Here is a 17,402-nt window from a genome sequence, read left to right as displayed (position 1 = left end):
TGTTATGAACGGTAGTTAGACTTTGTTGAAATTGTGCTATTGTGGTATATCAGAGGGGTAGGTAGGTGGCACAGAAGGCTCATCTTCCTGAGTTCAAATCCAGCCTCAGACACCTTTTAGCTGTATGGCCCTGGCAAGTCACTTAACCCTGTTTGCTTCGATTTTCTCATCTATAAAATGAACTGGAGAAGTAAATGACAAACCACTCCAGTATCTTTGCCAAGAAAATCCCAGATGGGGTCGTGAAGAGTTGGACATGACTAAAACGAGTGAACAACAAAATGTTTTGGAAAATGTACTTGACTGAGAGTCAGGAGACTAGTCTTGATTTTTCATTAAATGGGCATTCTTCTTCTAGGCCTTGGTTTCTTTATTGGTAAAATGGGAGGGTTGGCCTACTTTACCTCTTTTTTAAGTCATGGGAAATGATTAATTTAGACCTCTGGTTTAATTCCACTCAGTGTTAGCTATTAATATTAGTATGTAGTGTCAGTTCAGTGGGATTCCATAGGGGTAGTTATTATTATTATACTTATCTGTTAACATGCATCATATTTAGTTAGCCTATTTAATTGATATTTTATATATCCAAAACCAATGTATATCTTATCTTTAGAGATAATTAGACAAGGTTAGATAGTCTCATTAGACCCCAGAACTTTTAACAGGGTAGCTTTAAATTTTAAACTACTAGGTTATAGGTTCAGTTGCTTAATCTCAATAAGAAGCTAACTGAGGACCCTTTTCAAGTAAGTGACCAGCGTGGTGGAGATAATCTAATAATATGATTTAGAAAGTCTCTTACCTTATTTTTGTTTCTTTTCTGTTACCCAATATGGGGGAAATGGCCTATGGGCACTTGGCCAATGGGCATACGAACCCTTATTTGGCCACTGGATGTCCCTTGCCTTGCATAAATGTCCTATGACCATCTTCTGGCCTGTCTACTGGCCCATGTAGGGAGATCCTAGGTATAGCTCTATCTACCAATGAGATTTTATATTTTACTCTGTCTCCTCTGTGTCATCTAGGTTTTTTATTTTACTCTGCCTTCTCTGTATCATCTAGGTATCCAGCACTATAAAAAACTAAGGCTCTGGAGGAAGGGGGCATCTCAAATAGTGAGGAAAATCTGAGGTCCCCTTCATTAAAGTGGGCCATGTCCCTGTGATAAATGGTTATTGGCTCTGAGCTCTGCCCTTAGTGCTTTTTAGTGTTAATTGGAACATTTTTTTGTAGCCCACAAAAGTTAGTGTAGTAGAGAGCTAGGTTTCAAGTCAGATATAAGTTCATACTACTTAATTGTCTTCAAATAGTTTTCCATTTTTGATAACTCAGAATTTGAGTTTTGGTAGGAGTGTGTGTATACATGTGTACATGCAAGCAAGAATACACACACATACATGCATGTATATACAAGAAGAGAAAACAACATTTCTGAGGCCAGTGATATCCATATTATTATATGCATTTGAAACTATTGATAGTGACAACCTCTGAGAGTCCCATCCTGTTCTAAGCCTCCTTTACCTTCTTCTGGTAGACTAAGAATCTAACCTGTCTGCTTCTAGTCATCATGAATTTTATTTTTTTTTAACTTATTTATTTTTAGTTTTCAGCATTCACTTCCATCAGATTTTGAGCTCCAAATTTGATATAGGTTCTACATATACATTCATATTGAACCTATGTCAATGTGAATTTTAAATTAAAACAGTCAATTCAACAAAATAGAGGTCTTTAATCAGGCAAATGATTTGAAGCTCAGGGTGCCACACAGCAAGTACTGGGGTACCCAAGGAAGTGTGTGGGACAAGTGAAAGTTTCTCATATGAAATGGAAGCTATGCCCCAAAATTTAGTTAAGGCTTTAGCATTAGCTGGGCCTAAGTTTCATTTTCCTGTAAATCATATAATAGGGTCATACACCAGCCACCCACCCCTCCCTTGTTTTGTAACCATCACCCCAGCCTTATCCTTAACAAATAAGGCAGTCTTCTAGCTTCTAAGCTTGGTTGGGGCAAAATGTATCTCTTGGGTTCTAAATATGGATTGTAAGGTCTCTTGCCTCAGAGATTGAGGTAAACAAGTGGGGAGGGGAATTTCTTGGAGTGGTTTGTCTAAGGGTATATAACTAGTTGCTTGCTGTTGTATCTTGCCTCACTACTCCAGTCCGCCCTGGGTAGGTGATGCCCAACTCTCCCAGGAAACTTGCTAGAATAAAACTTTTGTTTTCTACTGAGAGAAACCTCTGAATTTTTATTTGGGTGAGTGGTCTCTATCCTACTCAAAAGGGTCTGGGAACAGTTTATATGGGGTGATAAGGCAGAGAGAATGGTTGGTGAGAGGGGGTAGGCATCTCACAGTTTCATTAGGTAAGTTGTTTTGCATCACCAACAAAAGTTCATAAAGAAAGCTTGGGGATCTCTGGAGGGGAGAGTTTGGGAGATCTACAAAATAATCAGAGGCTGGAAGGGGCAGTGTCTGGTTAGCCCCAGGTAATTCATTGACCTGGGAATGGATACCAGGGCAGCTTCTTTGAGGGTAAAATTGATGAGTTATGTGATATTGACCAACAAGGAGGATATGGGAAGTCCTTATCTATTGATTACAGGTTTGGATTTGGGTTAGTTGAGCCCAAATGAATACTCTGTGAAGTTATAATGGGGGGGGAAGCAATATAAGCAGTTAAAACTAGTTAGATATAAGACACTAACCAATAATAAATTTCATATCCAATTCCAGGTGTATGACCTTGAATTGATCTCTCAAATGGGATAAAAGGCCTTATGGAAATGTTTATGCCTTTTTTTTTAAGCTTGATGTTCTACATAGGAATGCTTACTCAAGTTCTATTAGAGATTGGGGAATAAACTTCCAATACACAAAACATCTTAACAAAGGAAGGAGGGAAGAGCCTTAATTATTAATGCAGGTGTTAAAAAATATAATATGAGTCCAGATCTTCTGTCCCCATAGTAACTATCTATGCGTTGGTTCTTTTTCCTTTGTTTATTCATATTTATTTTATTTCATTATATTTTATTTTACTTTATTTTTGTTTTTTTTTTGTTTGTTTTTAGCAGCTGTTAGGGTAATTATGTTGTAGTCCCAAGTTATGGGGAATGATACTCCAAACCTTCGGTTCTTCTGTTATTTTCTGAAATCTGTCTCTGTGCCCAACCTCAGGCGCTTCTCTCCATTCCTAAGCCACAGCTAGGCCCCCCAGCCGTATTGTCCCACAAATGATCTTGCTCCTGGCTATAAACTCTAGCTGTCCTCTCTGCCTTAGAACTGAAACCAGAGACTCTACTTTCCTGTAAGTGCCCACAGCCAATAGGGTCCCTGCCCCTTGCTACTGCACTCAGTAGGTGTGTGCTACCTCCCTCTCTCCACTGCCACAGCCCGGGACAGTTCTGGTTAGCATTGTAGTGCTTGGGGAGATTAAAGTTTCTAAGGCTGAGGCTGACTTTCCACCCACCCGCCCCCAGGGCTTGTTGTTTGTTCATTGTCAGAGTCTGCCTGGAGGTGTTTGCACTTCAATCAGGCCTACACCACGGTCCCTGAGGTCTTCTCACATTGTCTTAGAACACCTGGTTTATCCTGTGTTTATTTCTGCTGCTCTGAGACTATGTTCTGTCTTTTTTTGTGGAGCCAAAATTTTTCTGAGTTACTCCTTCATCTTCCCAGAATCCTCTAAGGTATTATTTTCGTCAGTATTTTTTGTCTCCTTTACCAAGCTGTTGACTTTTTTTGATGATTTTCTTGCATCACTCTCATTTCTCTTCCCAATTTTTCCTCTTTTACTTGATTTTCAGATTCTTTTTTGAGCTCTGTCATGGCCTGAGATCAATTCATATTTTTCTTAGAGGATTTGGGATGTAGGAACTTTCACTTTATCTTCTGAGTATGTTTTGATCTTCCTTGTCACTATAGTAACTTTCTATGGTCAGAATTTTTTCTGTTGTTTGCTCATTTTGCTAGCCTATTTCTTGACTTTTAACTCTTTATTAAAAATAAGGCTGTGCTTCCAGGGTGGAGGGATACCTTGTCTCAAGCTTCAGGGATTTTGTGCAGCTGTTTTCAGAGATACTTTTAGGGACCCTGTAAGTTTTCAGTTCTTCTAAGAGAGGTATATTTACTCCTCTGTGCATGAGCACAAGCACTCTTTTCTGCCCTGGGAGCAGGGTCTTTGCTACACTGCTTCTACAGGCTTTGGTATGCTAGTGCTCCTTCTTGTTCTGAGACTGCTGCCTGGATCCAAGTATGGGCCAAAGCAACAGAGTCCTGCCTCAGTGCTAGCAAAGAGACCTCTCTAGTGTCCTTCTGACCAGTTGTTTGACCCCCTTACCATCTGTGGATTGAGATCTCTGGAAGCAGCCACTGCCAAGTGACTCCCAAGATCTGCTCCTGGTTTGCTGGGGCCCATTCGGTACTGGTGTAGCCTGTGCTGGTCTGTGCTGCACTCTTACCCAGTGTGATAGACCTTTCCTGCTGACATTTTAAGTTTTCTTTGGCCGGAAAATTATTTCACCCGGTCCTTTTGTGGTTTCTGTTGCTCCAGAAATTGTTTTTTGGTATTGTTTAAAGGTTTTCTGAGGGGTTCTGGGGAGAACTCAGGTGAGGCACTTGCCCTTTCTTCTCCATCTTGGCTCTGCCTCATTCACTGTAACTCTTGTCTATGTTTTCTATAACAGATCCGTCCTATTTCCTGGATGCTTTCTTCAGTTTAGCCTGATGTTGTGAAGACAGCAATGGAAAATATGAGCTTTTCGTTAATTATTCCTTAGATTTACCATGTGATCTGTCCATATTATTTTTCATCATATATTTTCTTTATGACATCCTTTATTATATGTCTTTTTTGTAATTTCTTGTTTATAATAAGTTACTCCCTGCTTGTTTTTACCCACTGTAGTCTTCTCCCTTGCCTTTGGGGTGATTTTCGACTTCAGTATCACCCTTACAATAGTTCACATTTGTATGGCACTTTAAGGTTTACAGAGTTTTCTTTAAATCTTTTAATTTCTGGGCCAAGCCCATTACTTCCCTTCTTTCCTACTTTCTCTTCCCTCTCCTCCCCTCCCTTGTTTGTTTGTGTACTGTGAAGCTAATTCCTTATTTAAAATTTTAATAATTCTGAGAAAATTGTATTGATAGGACTGATTATGATGACATATCTTAATTAACAGAGAAAGTGGGAAAGTGGAGTGAGTCCTTTTTGAAAATATGTATTTGCAGGGTTTAATATTATTAATTTTTTTATGCATATTTTAGTTTACACAGAAACTTGGAAGAAATCATGAATATAAAAAAATGAAGTTCTATAGTACTGATGGTAGGATATTTATAGAGGTTTTGAACATTAGTCAGCTTATAAACAAAGGTTAAATATTCTCTTCTGCCCTTTTTTCTCTACGATTTTAAAAATATTACCTTGGAAGAAATACTATGACTAATTTGGAAAAACAACAACACATTTTTAGTCTACATTTGAAAAGAAACAGATGGGCTTACATTCATTGATGGTGATTTAATAAAATCTATTTCAATAACGTGTTCTCTGTTGGCCCAAACCAAAATTAAATGCAATAGTAATAGCCTTCCTGAGTTTTAACCTAACAAATCCATTCTGCTTAAATCATTGAATTAAATCTTATTTTTCTGTATTTTAATTAAAATTTTTGCCTCTTCCAGAAGGCTTTATGATCTTTTGTTATATGTAGCAATATAAAAATAAATTAAAATTCAGACTTGAATGAGGTTTTCAGAGTTCTAAGGTTTTTTCCCCATTTTTTTTAAAAAACTAGGTTACTTTTGTTATTGATAATACTAAGTAATAATATCTTGTTAAAACGATAACAAATGTAGATTAAGGAATTATGTGGTGAATTTGTGCAATAAGGAGCAACCAATATAGAAAATTTAAGCCACAGATAGATTTAATCTGGGGGCCTGGATGTTAGGTATCCCACTGCTCTGTTAACCAGATAACCAAATTTACTTATTTTAGTCTCCTTAATTATTAAACTTTTATTTGTTCTTGTCATTTATTATCTAATGTACTCTTTGAAAAGAGGGCACTATGCCTTAGTTGCCAGTGAAAGGAAGGGGATTGTATTAAGTGACTTCTTAAGTTTCTTTTCATTCTTAAATTTCATTAAACAAAAAGACAACTGACTTGCCGACTTCATTTTTTTGGGTAACTTAAAACTGATATTCTTAGTTAATATCCTCCCTATTATGGTCGTCCTATGGACTTTGTAGTTCTTGATGGCAAATTCTTTTAAATTTTAAATGGATTCTATGATTAAAATAATTTCATAATACTAAGCTTAAAATTCATTTTAATGCCTCTCTTATCTGGGTTCCAAACATTTTAACTATATTACCTAGGTAAGTTCTTGCAGCTTACCTGAGGGGGAATGATTAATGATTGATATTAGATATTTTGAAGTGTTTTGGTTATTTGAAAAACCTGACTTTAACAGGAACAAAATTTCATTTAATATAATAAATCAAATTTATTAAATGTAAAACTTGCAGGATGGTCCACCTAGCCAGTACTGGAAGTGTAGAATGTGTTTCATGCACTTTAGGCAGCATGCCTCTTTATCAGCTTCTGTCTTTCTAGTCACGCTTGTGTGCCCGTCTTTCCTACATGCTCTGCTGATTACCTTGGAAAAGGGCAATGCTGTAACTGTTCAACTGACCTTTCAGTTTATTTTCTCTCGTGTAATATGAAACATGAGCTAACACAGTCTTTGTCTCCTGATTTCTAGGAAGAAATCTGACTGAATGTTTCAGCAGCTTTTGACTCAAATAAGATAGTGCTTTTCTGTAGTTAGTTTTTTTCTTTTTCTTTTAGAAAAAAATACATTGGCAATAATCTGAGGTTTAGGCTCTATTTTAAGTCTCTTGATTTATGTGAGAACTGTGTTCCTTAAAATGTGTGGATACTTGATCTTTCACTAAATCTTATATCTGGCATATCACTATGTAGTTCATTATTCAAAACAAAAGAAAACAAAACCAAAAAAAAGCCATCAGTCACTTCATATGGCCTATAGGAGCAAGTTTAGATTTTTCAGTTGGCCAAGTGTAATCTGCTGCTATTCCTCATAAAAACCATCTGTAATTAGCCTAGTGTGATATATTCCCTTTGTTCTAATAGTCCTTTGGCATTCCTAAATCTGGATGTCTTACTTTCAAGAATACCTTCTTTCCTTTTTCCACCTACCTGAAATCTTGCTCCCTCCAGTTAATGATCCCAGTTATTTTGCTCTCTTTCTAAACTTCATTATTATTGCTGTTGTTATTCAGTTAGCATTTGCTAGTTGCTTTTTTATGTTACTTTTTGACTTTATGTATAAATTTTGTATATTTAAAACAGGAACCAATAGAATATAATGACAATAAATATATAAATTAGTTGCATGCAAATTACATTTTAAGTGTACTAAAGGAATTTTCTTTTTAGAGGAATTTCATTTTGAGTCTCCATGTAAAGTAACAATTATCCTGGTCTACAAATTTATCTTTTCTATAAATATAATTTTTACACAGAGGGATTCTATTGTAGTACTGCTTAAGTATATTGGCCTTTTGCCTTTATGAGCTAATTCTAAAGATGAAATGCTTTCCCCAATCATATCGTATTTTCTAAACTAATATAAGCATGTGTAACTTTGTTGATTTTTCATCCATATTTTTGAAACATATTAGGAGAGAAAGTGGGAAAGGTTTTAGAGAGCATTCAGATGTTTAGCTTTTGACTGTGTTGTATTGAATACATTTTACCCAAATGAATTAAATACGCTTTTGTAATCAACACTGTGTAATTTGTCTCTTAGTCAGTTGTTTTTAAAATAAACTAATGATCTGTAGGAAATAATTAGTGAACATGAGCCTTGGTCCCTTCTCATGTTTTCATTAAGAATGCCTTGATAGGGGCAGCTAGGTGGCACAATGGATAGAGAGCACCGGCCCTGAAGTCAGGAGGACCTGAGTTCAAATTTGGCCTCAGATCAAACACTTGACGCTTACTAGCTGTGTGACCCTGGGCAAGTCACTTAACCCCAATTGCCTAAAAAAAACAAAACAAAAAGAAAAAGAAAAAAAAAAGAATGCCCTTGATACAGAGTTAGAACATTTTCATAAAGGTTTTTTAAAGATGAGAAAATTAGCCTGTGAATCAACAGTTATTGATATTTACTCTGTTCCTGGGTAACTGAAAACTGTCAGTGTTCTGACAAGGATGGAGAGTGAGGAGAGAGAGATAAGTAGAGAAACTCACAGTGCTCAGACCGTGACAGAAGCCAGAGCATTCTGATTGGGATGCCTCAGATTCACCTGAACACTTATAGCATTCTGAACCAGAATGAAGGAGGGTCAGAAGAACATAGTGCTGACCCTGGACTATGTACTGGGACTGACATCTGCAGTGCTCTTAGTGTAGACATCCTGGAGGATGTTCAGGAAATCAAAATCAGCTCTAGGCGAACCTTACTACCCCATCCAAGAATGGGAATGGAAAGGGCAAAGCGTGAGGCTGGCACAGAGCCCTAAATTAGGGATAGAGCCTAGGGATTTAGGTAAATCAGAAGACTCATAACTCTGAAGAAATATTACCAGTCCAGAGATATCCAAGAAGAAAAGAGTAATTGCAAAACAGATATAAGCAGAGCTTCAGGGGGGAAAAATGGATTGTCCAAAAAGACAATTGAGTACCATATTAATAACAAAACAAAAAAGCCACATGATTATTTCAATAGACAAAACTCATTTCTATTAAAAACTTTTTGAAAAGCACAGGAGTAAATGGAATTTAACTTAATGTAGCAAATAATATCAGTCCAAAATGAAGAATCAGAATTAGTGTAATAGAGAAAAGTTAGAGACCTTTCCTGTCCTGCTTATTATTTTTGATGTATAGGACATAGATTCTGTTCTCATTTTTCTTTTAAACTGCTTTGAAACAGTGTCTCGTGGTTCCATATTCTCTTCAGATTCCACAGGGTCCTATGTCTCATGAACTTTTGAGCAGTACTTATTCACAGCAGGTTGAATCCATTTACTGTTACTGTTTTTCCTGTTGATTTATTTATGTTCAAGGTCTTTGAGATTTCTTCTTTCTGAAGTTTTTGATAGTGTAGTCTTTTTTTTTCCCCCTCAGATTTTCCTTATCACTCACAACCTGACTTCCTCCCTTCTGATTGTGGTTTCCTTGGAGGCTAGATATCAAAGTGCTTTAACCTTCTCCCACTCTGGGCAGTTCATGGATTACTTACCTAGATCATTGCCCCAACTGACTTTTGGATAGTCAAAAGTGGCCCAAGCTGAATGCTGTGTTCTTTCCCTCAGGCTTAGTGGAGTATTGCACAACTCCTCCCTTCCCTCTCTCCCCCATTCCCATGCACAGATGGTGTTCCATTTACTCTCCTCTGTTCCTCACTTCTCTAGCCAGGAACCAAAGCTTTGCAGCACTGATGCTTCTGGCTTGCAGGATTTTTCTCTTGAAGGGCATTGGCCAAACTGGCTGTTGATCCTAGAGCAAACTTATGGAGCCAGGATCTCATGGCACAGAAAGAGGGAGGAGAGACCGGAGTGCAGGTTTTAATGTAAGCCTGTTTCTGGTCCTTGAATCTGCTAGTGCAGATAGTTTGGGAGATAGAGGAAGGGTGCTATGTGAGCTCAGGGTCAGTAAACAGCAGTTCCTGGATTTTGTATGTGGTTTTCTTTTCTTTTAAAAATACTTTTTTTTTTTGCATCCTGGGTGTTCCAGACCTTTGGAGACAGGTGAAGTTGCATTACCTTTGGTGTGAAATTTATGTTTTGGAAAGGTTTAAGAAGTCTTGGGCATCACAGAAAATATATGGTTCACAATCTTGTTGCTCAGGTGACCCAGAGGTTTCAGAGTAAACCAAAGATATCTATTATAATTACTATTATTTGACATAATTTTAGAAATGAAAGCATTGATAATGAGACAGAAATTACTTTAAAGGAATAAGCATACACAAAGAGGAAATTAACACCTTTTCAGATGATGATGATTTACTTCCAAGAACTTTAGAATCAACTAATATTAATTGAAATAATACCTCCAGCCAAATAACAGCATATAAAATAAGCCCACATAAATTACCACTCTTTCTGTAGATCATGGACAAAATCCAGCAGGGAAAGGAGAGAGAATTTTTTTTTCAAAATAATTATAAAATAATATGATATTTGAGTACTTTAGTGACATTCCAGAGGTATACTAACATGGCTATAAAACTTTACAGGAAAAAAAAGTCCACACAGTTATTTAATTTTTTCTAATTTCTTATGGTTGGGGGTATGAAAATACAATGTAAATAACAATAGCACTTAAATTAATTTAGTTACTCAGTGCTATATTAATGGATTTCTTAATAGAGGCAGAAAACAAACACAAAAGTCAGAGAAGCTAAAGGTCAGGAATCTCAAGAAAAATAATGGGGGAAAAAAGTGAGAAAGAAGGGAATCTTGCAGTAGCAGATCTCAAAATATACTGCAAAAAAGTAATCATCAAATCCATTGTTTACTGGCCAAAAAAAAAAAGTAGAAAAAGTTGATCAGGGAAGACGATTAGGTACAAAAAAAAATCTAGAAACAAAGTAAGACAGTGTTTTGTAAACTCAAAGACTTACAGTTAATTGCTCTGTATTTAACAAAAACTGTTGGGCAGACTGGAAAGCTTTGTGGAATTGAATAGGTTTCAATCAAGATTTCAAACCACATCCAACTATCAACTTTAAATTGATACATGACCTAGATATAAAGGACCATTTCATAAATAATTTAGAGGAATAGAGAAGGAAATACTTTTTACAGCTGTTAATTGGGGAAGACTTGATTACCAGAGTAGAATCATAGGAGACAAAATGGACAATTGATTACGTAAAATTAAATTTTAAAATTGAAATCAATGTACTTAGAGTTAGTAAGGAACCAGGTAACTGCAGAAAAATCTTTGGAACAGGTTTCTCTGATAGTAGTCTCATTCAAGATACATAAGGAAACTATATAGGATCAAGAGCTATTCCGCAGTAGATAAATGGTAATAGGATACAAACATTCAAATCTCAAAGAAAGAAATCTAATCTATCAAAAAACATATGAAAAAATGCTCCATTGCCAATAATTGGAGAAATACAAATTAAACACTTCCAATGTTCTACCTTGCAACAAATTGACAAAGATGATAAAAGTGGGAAATAACAGTTGTTGTAAGAGCTGTTGGAGGACAGACTTTGGCTTTGTGAATTTGTCTCATCATCTAGGAAAATAATTTGAAACTATCTCAGTTGCTAAACAGTACATGACATTTGACCTAGTGATATTTCTATTAGGCATATACTCCAGAGGGCTGTGATAGAGACAACTCCCATGTATAAAAATATTCATAGCGGCACTTTTTGTTGTAGCAGAAAGTAGAAACTAAGGATGTGTCCATAAATTAGGAAATGGATGAACAAACTATGGCATGGTAGCTCAGTGGAACAGTTGATAAGAATTCTGGAGCTAGGGATAAGAAGACTTGAGTTGAATTCCAGCCTACATTTAGCAGCTGTGTCATTTTAACTTCTGCTTCAGTTTCTTTGTCTGTAAAATAGGAATGATAATAGCATCTGTGTAACAGTTGTTTTGACGATAATTTAAAATAACATTTGTAAATGGGACCTATAGTTATTACTTATAGTTGCAATTAAATAACATCCTAAGAAATCATGACGTTGCTGCATTAAGAGCCTCTTATCCATACAGTCAGTGACTATCTAGAACTCCATAAAAGGGAAGATACAAATAGGATAATAGTTTAAGGCGAGAGCAGGATCATGTGAACATTTCTTATGAATGGCTCAGTCCTGTGCATGTTTGTAGGCATCTGGTAAGGAGATAAGGAACATTTTGTTTTAAAGATCATTATACTATCAAATACTCAGAAATTAAAAAGACCCAATAATTCTAATTCTAATAACAGTTTGGAAAACTGGACTTCAGACTTCATAATGACAATCACTTAATATTATTGGTTTTGATATATAGTTTGTAAGACATCTTTCATTTATGTTATTTAAAATCCTAGTACTTGGTTTCTGGGTCCAAGTTTTTTGTTTTTGTTTTTTAAACAAAATACCTTATAAGGTCATTTAGGTTATCTGGTAATATTATTCATTATCTTCATTTAGTCCTTTCTTTTGAGCTTTTCTCTATGTTGATTTAGATATTGCAGGAGGAGGAATTAGAAGAAAAGTAAACCACACAACATGTGCTAATCAAAAAGCTAATCTAGCAGCTAGGTGGCGCAGTGGATAGAGCAGCGGCCCTGAAGTCAGGAGGACCTGAGTTCAAATTTGGCCTCAGACCAAACACTTGACACTTACTAGCTGTGTGACCCTGGGCAAGTCACTTAACCCCAATTGCCTTAAGGGGAAAAAAAAGCTATTCTATATAATCGCATAAAGTTATTGGGATTTTTTTCTTGTGATTATTTTAATTCTTATAAAATTAACTTGATTTAAGTTACTTTTAAATGGTGGGATTTACTCCAAAAGAAACTAATAATCCCTGGAAAAATGTATTGATTGCCTTTAAAGTCTAAATTGACACTCATTTTTATTTTATTAAATCTTTATTGTTTTTATGACACTGACATTTCTCCCTCTCTCTCATAGAATCCTGCTTTGTAATCAGAAGAAAATAAGTAATTAGTCAAAACAAACAATCACAGGAACGATATCTTACAGTTTACGAAGTTTTCTTTTTTTCAAACATTTATTTATTTAATTAGTTTTGTTTTCAATATTCACTTTTTAAAAATTTTCTCCCCCTTCTTTCCCTTCTCCCCAAGACAGTGTACAGCCTGATATAGGCTATAGATGTACAATCATATTAAACATATTTCTACATGTCATGTTGTAAAGAAGAATTAGAACCAAAGGAAAAGGCCATGAGAAAAAAAACAAAGAAATAAGAGAGAAAATAATATGCTTCAATCTGCATTCAGACTCCATACTTCTTTCTCTGGCTGTGGGTTCCATTTTTTATCCATGAGTCTTTTTGGAATTGTCTTAGTTCATTGCATTGCTAAGATGAGCTAAGTCTTTCCTAGCAGTGTTGGTTGTTGCACAACGTTGCTGTTATTGTGTACAATGTTCTCCTGGTTCTGCTCACTTCACTCAGCATCAATTCATGCAAATCTTTCCAGCTTTTTCTGAAGTCTGCCTGCTCATCGTTTCTTATGGAACAATAGTATTTCATTACAATCATATACTACAACTTGTTTACCCATTCCTCAATTAATGGGCATCCTCTCAATTTCCAGTTCTTGGCTACCACAAAAAGAACTGCTATAAATATTTTTATACATGTGGTCCTTTTCTCATTTTTGTCATCTCTTTGGGATACAGCCCTAGAAGTGCTATTGCTAGATCAAAGGATATGCACAATTTTATAGTCCTTTGGGCATAATTCCAAGAATGGTTGGATCAATTCATAACTCCACCAACAATGCATTAGTGTTCCAATATTCCGACATCTTCTGGGCCAGGTGGGGTTTTTCTATGTTTACCTGGGGCTACACTGAAGCATATGGAAGTCTGGCCACTGGTAGACACCTGCCCACCCAGAGTTGCTCTGAAGCACAAGAAAGTTGGCTGCTGGAGTTTACCTGCTATGAAGTATTCTGTACCAATAGTCCACCCCTTTTCTACAGAGTCAGGAAGTTTGTTTAATCGTTGAAATCAGACAGTCATTGTATATAATATTGTTATCTACTTTTAAGAAGTTAACCCAAAATTTGTACTGTATATTAAAAGTACTGTTACATATTTGTTGTAGAAAAAGGTAAAGAAATAGAGAAATAATTACACTCTGAATAGAAAATAAAATCTTCCTTTACTGTTGAATTAGTTATTATGTAGTTATTTAAATTTTTGGTGCTCTAGGTTATAGAGATCTTAACACAGTTTAGAAATTTACTATTCCATTTATGAACAATTATTAGGGATAATTATGGTTAGAAGAGGGCAAGACAAAAATAAGTTGGAAATATATTCAGGTGATTTCAGGGTGGAATATATATTTCTGTATTACAAGCTGTTGGCATTACTAACCTTGTGAGGATAGTGTATATACATTCAAGTTAATATTTTAAAAGTACTATAATTCTATTTTTATTGGATTCTTAATAAGTGGGATATCTGACCCTACCTTATGAAAATAGTAAAAACAAAAAATCTAAATCAGAATCTGAGAATATTTAGTTCATTTTTAAGTGTATGGTATTCAAATTATCATGATTGATAGTGCCTTTGTATAAATGGCTCTGCTAAAATATATCACTTTAATAAAATTCATTAGCATCTTTGGAGAATGCTATTGTATTGTTTTCACCCTTCAATAGAATGCCTTTGTGTTAAATTTATTATGATTTTTGATTATTTTATTGGATATGAACATAAACATATAGATAGTTAAATGAAACTAGAAAGGGAAAATAATAGATTAAGGATTTTAGAGTGTATCCCTGCCAAACAAAGCTGAGAACCTATATTTCTTTCAGAGAACATATATTTGAATAAAATAGACACAACTTTTTCAAACCACTTAAATTTTGTAAATATTTTACAACTTTATATGACCCTTCACCAAATGTAAATGTTGTTTAATGATACTGTCCATTAACAGTAATATTTTCATCACACTGTCTTTGCCCCACTAAAATGCCTGATCACTTAAATATGCTGGTTATTTTAATGCAGTTTAAATTGAAATTTAAACTTTCAACGATGGTTCTACCCACATAAGTTAAAGTTAATATGATTCAAGGCTGGTTATTTTTTGATTAGAGTAAGGGGAAAGTAGATGTGTACCATGAAGCATGCCAACAAAAAATAATGTGTTTGTTTTATTATTCCCTACTTTTTCTTGAAGAATATTTAGTAATAATACTGTGGCTGATTTTTTTTTAAACCTTTCTTTCCAAAGGTATAAGCTCTTCACCCAGACTTTGAAAAATATTGAAGAATGTGAAGGTGGTATTGATAAATTCTCCAAAAGCTATGAAACATTTGGAGTCCATAGATGTGCCGATGGTGGTTTGTACTGTAAGGAATGGGCTCCAGGTGCAGAAGGAGTTTTTCTTACTGGAGATTTTAGTAAGTACTGTTCATTAAATGATTTTTAAAAGTAATGCTTTTCTTACCTCTTTTACAAAAGTAGCATATGTGGATTTAAAATACTTATTTTAAGACTAATTTGTAGCATGATGAGGTCATACATTTAGAATTGGAGGAGGCCCTGGAGGCCCTTTAGTTCAACCCTCTTATTTTACACATAACGAAATTGAGGTCCAGAAAGAATAAGTTAATTTATCCAAAATCATACAAGTACCATGGAACAAATTCAGGATTTAAACTCGGGTCTTTTGACCCTAAATCAAATGTTCTTTTCATTGCATCAATTTATTTATGAAGTACCTATTATGTGCCAGGCACTGAGCTAGGTGCTGGGAACACAAGTTTGAAGAATGTTATGATCCCTTCCATTTATTGCATATAAAGACCGGTGTTTTCATTAATGTAGTGGAAAAACAATGTTACTATGGTGAGCTATATAAGGCTAATTAAACACTGTCTCTGAACAAAGAGATGGTCCATAGCTGGCCATTGCTGGGAGATAGGTTGAACCATAGAAGACAGTGTAAGAGCCAGTAAATTGAGAATGAAGCTTAGGGTGATGAGAAGGAAGGAAAGAAATAATCAGTGTGGTAGTGCTGGGGATACAAATATAAGCAAAAAGAAATATATTCCTTGCCCTTAAGGAGCTTATATTACATTGGAAAATAACATCACACATAAGAGAGCTGAAAAGCAGATGAGGGATTAGGGAAGTGAGGAGAATGGAAGAATGGAGTATCTAACAGTGGGGATGGCTTTAAAATCCAGAAAGTCAGAAATAGGGTAAGAAGGAAAATGAAGGCAGGCTGGTTTGGGCCCTTTTACAAACTAGAGACACAGGAAGAACTGAGCCGTTGAGATATAGGGAGTGGGCCATGCAGAGGAATATTCTAGGGTGGTAGCCTCTTCCAGGGCAAGGAGGTGCCAAGACCCGAGGGGAGTTCCAGGATAATTCAGTATTCAAGTGGGTATAGTTTAGTACTATATGGAACTATGGAAAGTCAGGGCCAGAACAGGAGGATGAGAGAAAAATTGTGTCAGAGAAAGCAGTGCAAACTCTGGTAAGTGGACCTGATGACATTAGGCATTCCAAATGAGGATGCTTGGGGGATGGGAGATTGGGAGTGACTTGCAAGCCATTTTGAGATCTAGTAATCATGGCCAGATCCCAGGGCTTTCTTGGCAAAACAGAAGACCTTCTAGGTCAATGTACAGGGAGACCAAGTTTGTCTTTTTATCTACAGATCACTGTGAGCTGCTGATCTTGTTTTTCAGTCATATCCAACCCTTCATGCCCTCATTTGTGGTTTTCTTGGCAAGGGTACTCTAGTGGTTTGCCATTTCTTTCTCCAGCTCATCTTAAGATGAGGAAACAGACAAAAAGGGTTAAGTGATTTGCCCAGGGTCGCACAGCTAGTTGCTGGATTTGAACTCAGGTCTTTCTGACTCCAGGCCTGGCACTCTATCCACTATACCATCCAACTGCCCCAGAGGAGAGCTACTGCAGGAGTTGGCTAAATCAATGTTTGGGAGCCTGTATCTGAGGGCCTTGCAGGAGAGACCAGCATAGTTTTCAAACAGCAACATCAACCTTTCAGAGCTATAGCAGGGGATAAAACCAACTACTGATTGTGGAAGGTGACTGAGATGAGTGGAAAGCCACTACGAAACTGAGATATGTTGGGATTCAGTGATTGAGGAAGAAAAGGGGCATTTAGCCATTTGATCTACCCCATCCAGAGTGGCAGCAGCATCTGCACTATAATGGGGACCAGATCAAATCGCTAAATCAACCAGCAGTGCTAGAGACAACAGGGCCTGCTCTGGCACAGAGTCCCAGCCTATGTACTGAATCTAAAATATGAGTAAGTAGAAGAAAACACCAAACACAATGAAGTTGTAAGAACTATAGAACTTCCAAGAGGCCAGCTTAGAAGAAAAAAACAATTCCATAACAAATACAAATAGAGCTTCAGAGCAAAAAAGAGGCTCTGATAGAAGGTATATAATAGGGGTTGGATGAAATGAAGTGAAAGATAAAACATGAAATTAAAATTGAAATAAAAATTTTGGGGGAAACAATCAGAATGTAGGAAAACTTAAGTAGCAGATTTCCTTAAAGATAGAATGAAACAATCAGAACTAAAGGACTCCAAGAGACAACAAAAGTCAAAAGATTGATAAAACAGAAGAA

General features: G+C 36.0%; 1 protein-coding gene across 1 annotated transcript in view; it reads left to right on the top strand.

The window, feature by feature from the left end:
• The window catches only part of GBE1 (1,4-alpha-glucan branching enzyme 1), a 279,718-nt gene that overhangs the window by 51,955 nt on the left and 210,361 nt on the right, over nucleotides 1–17,402 (top strand). Inside the window, 1 exon segment of the mRNA XM_078147433.1 lies at nucleotides 15,018–15,187. Coding sequence (XP_078003559.1) covers nucleotides 15,018–15,187 — 170 coding nt within the window.

This window comes from Phascolarctos cinereus, unplaced genomic scaffold (assembly GCF_003287225.1).
Source record: "Phascolarctos cinereus isolate Bilbo 61053 unplaced genomic scaffold, phaCin_HiC Scaffold_7;HRSCAF=346, whole genome shotgun sequence".
NCBI lineage: Eukaryota > Metazoa > Chordata > Mammalia > Diprotodontia > Phascolarctidae > Phascolarctos > Phascolarctos cinereus.
Note: the sequence above shows the minus strand (reverse complement) of the source record. Positions and strands in the feature narration are given on the sequence as shown.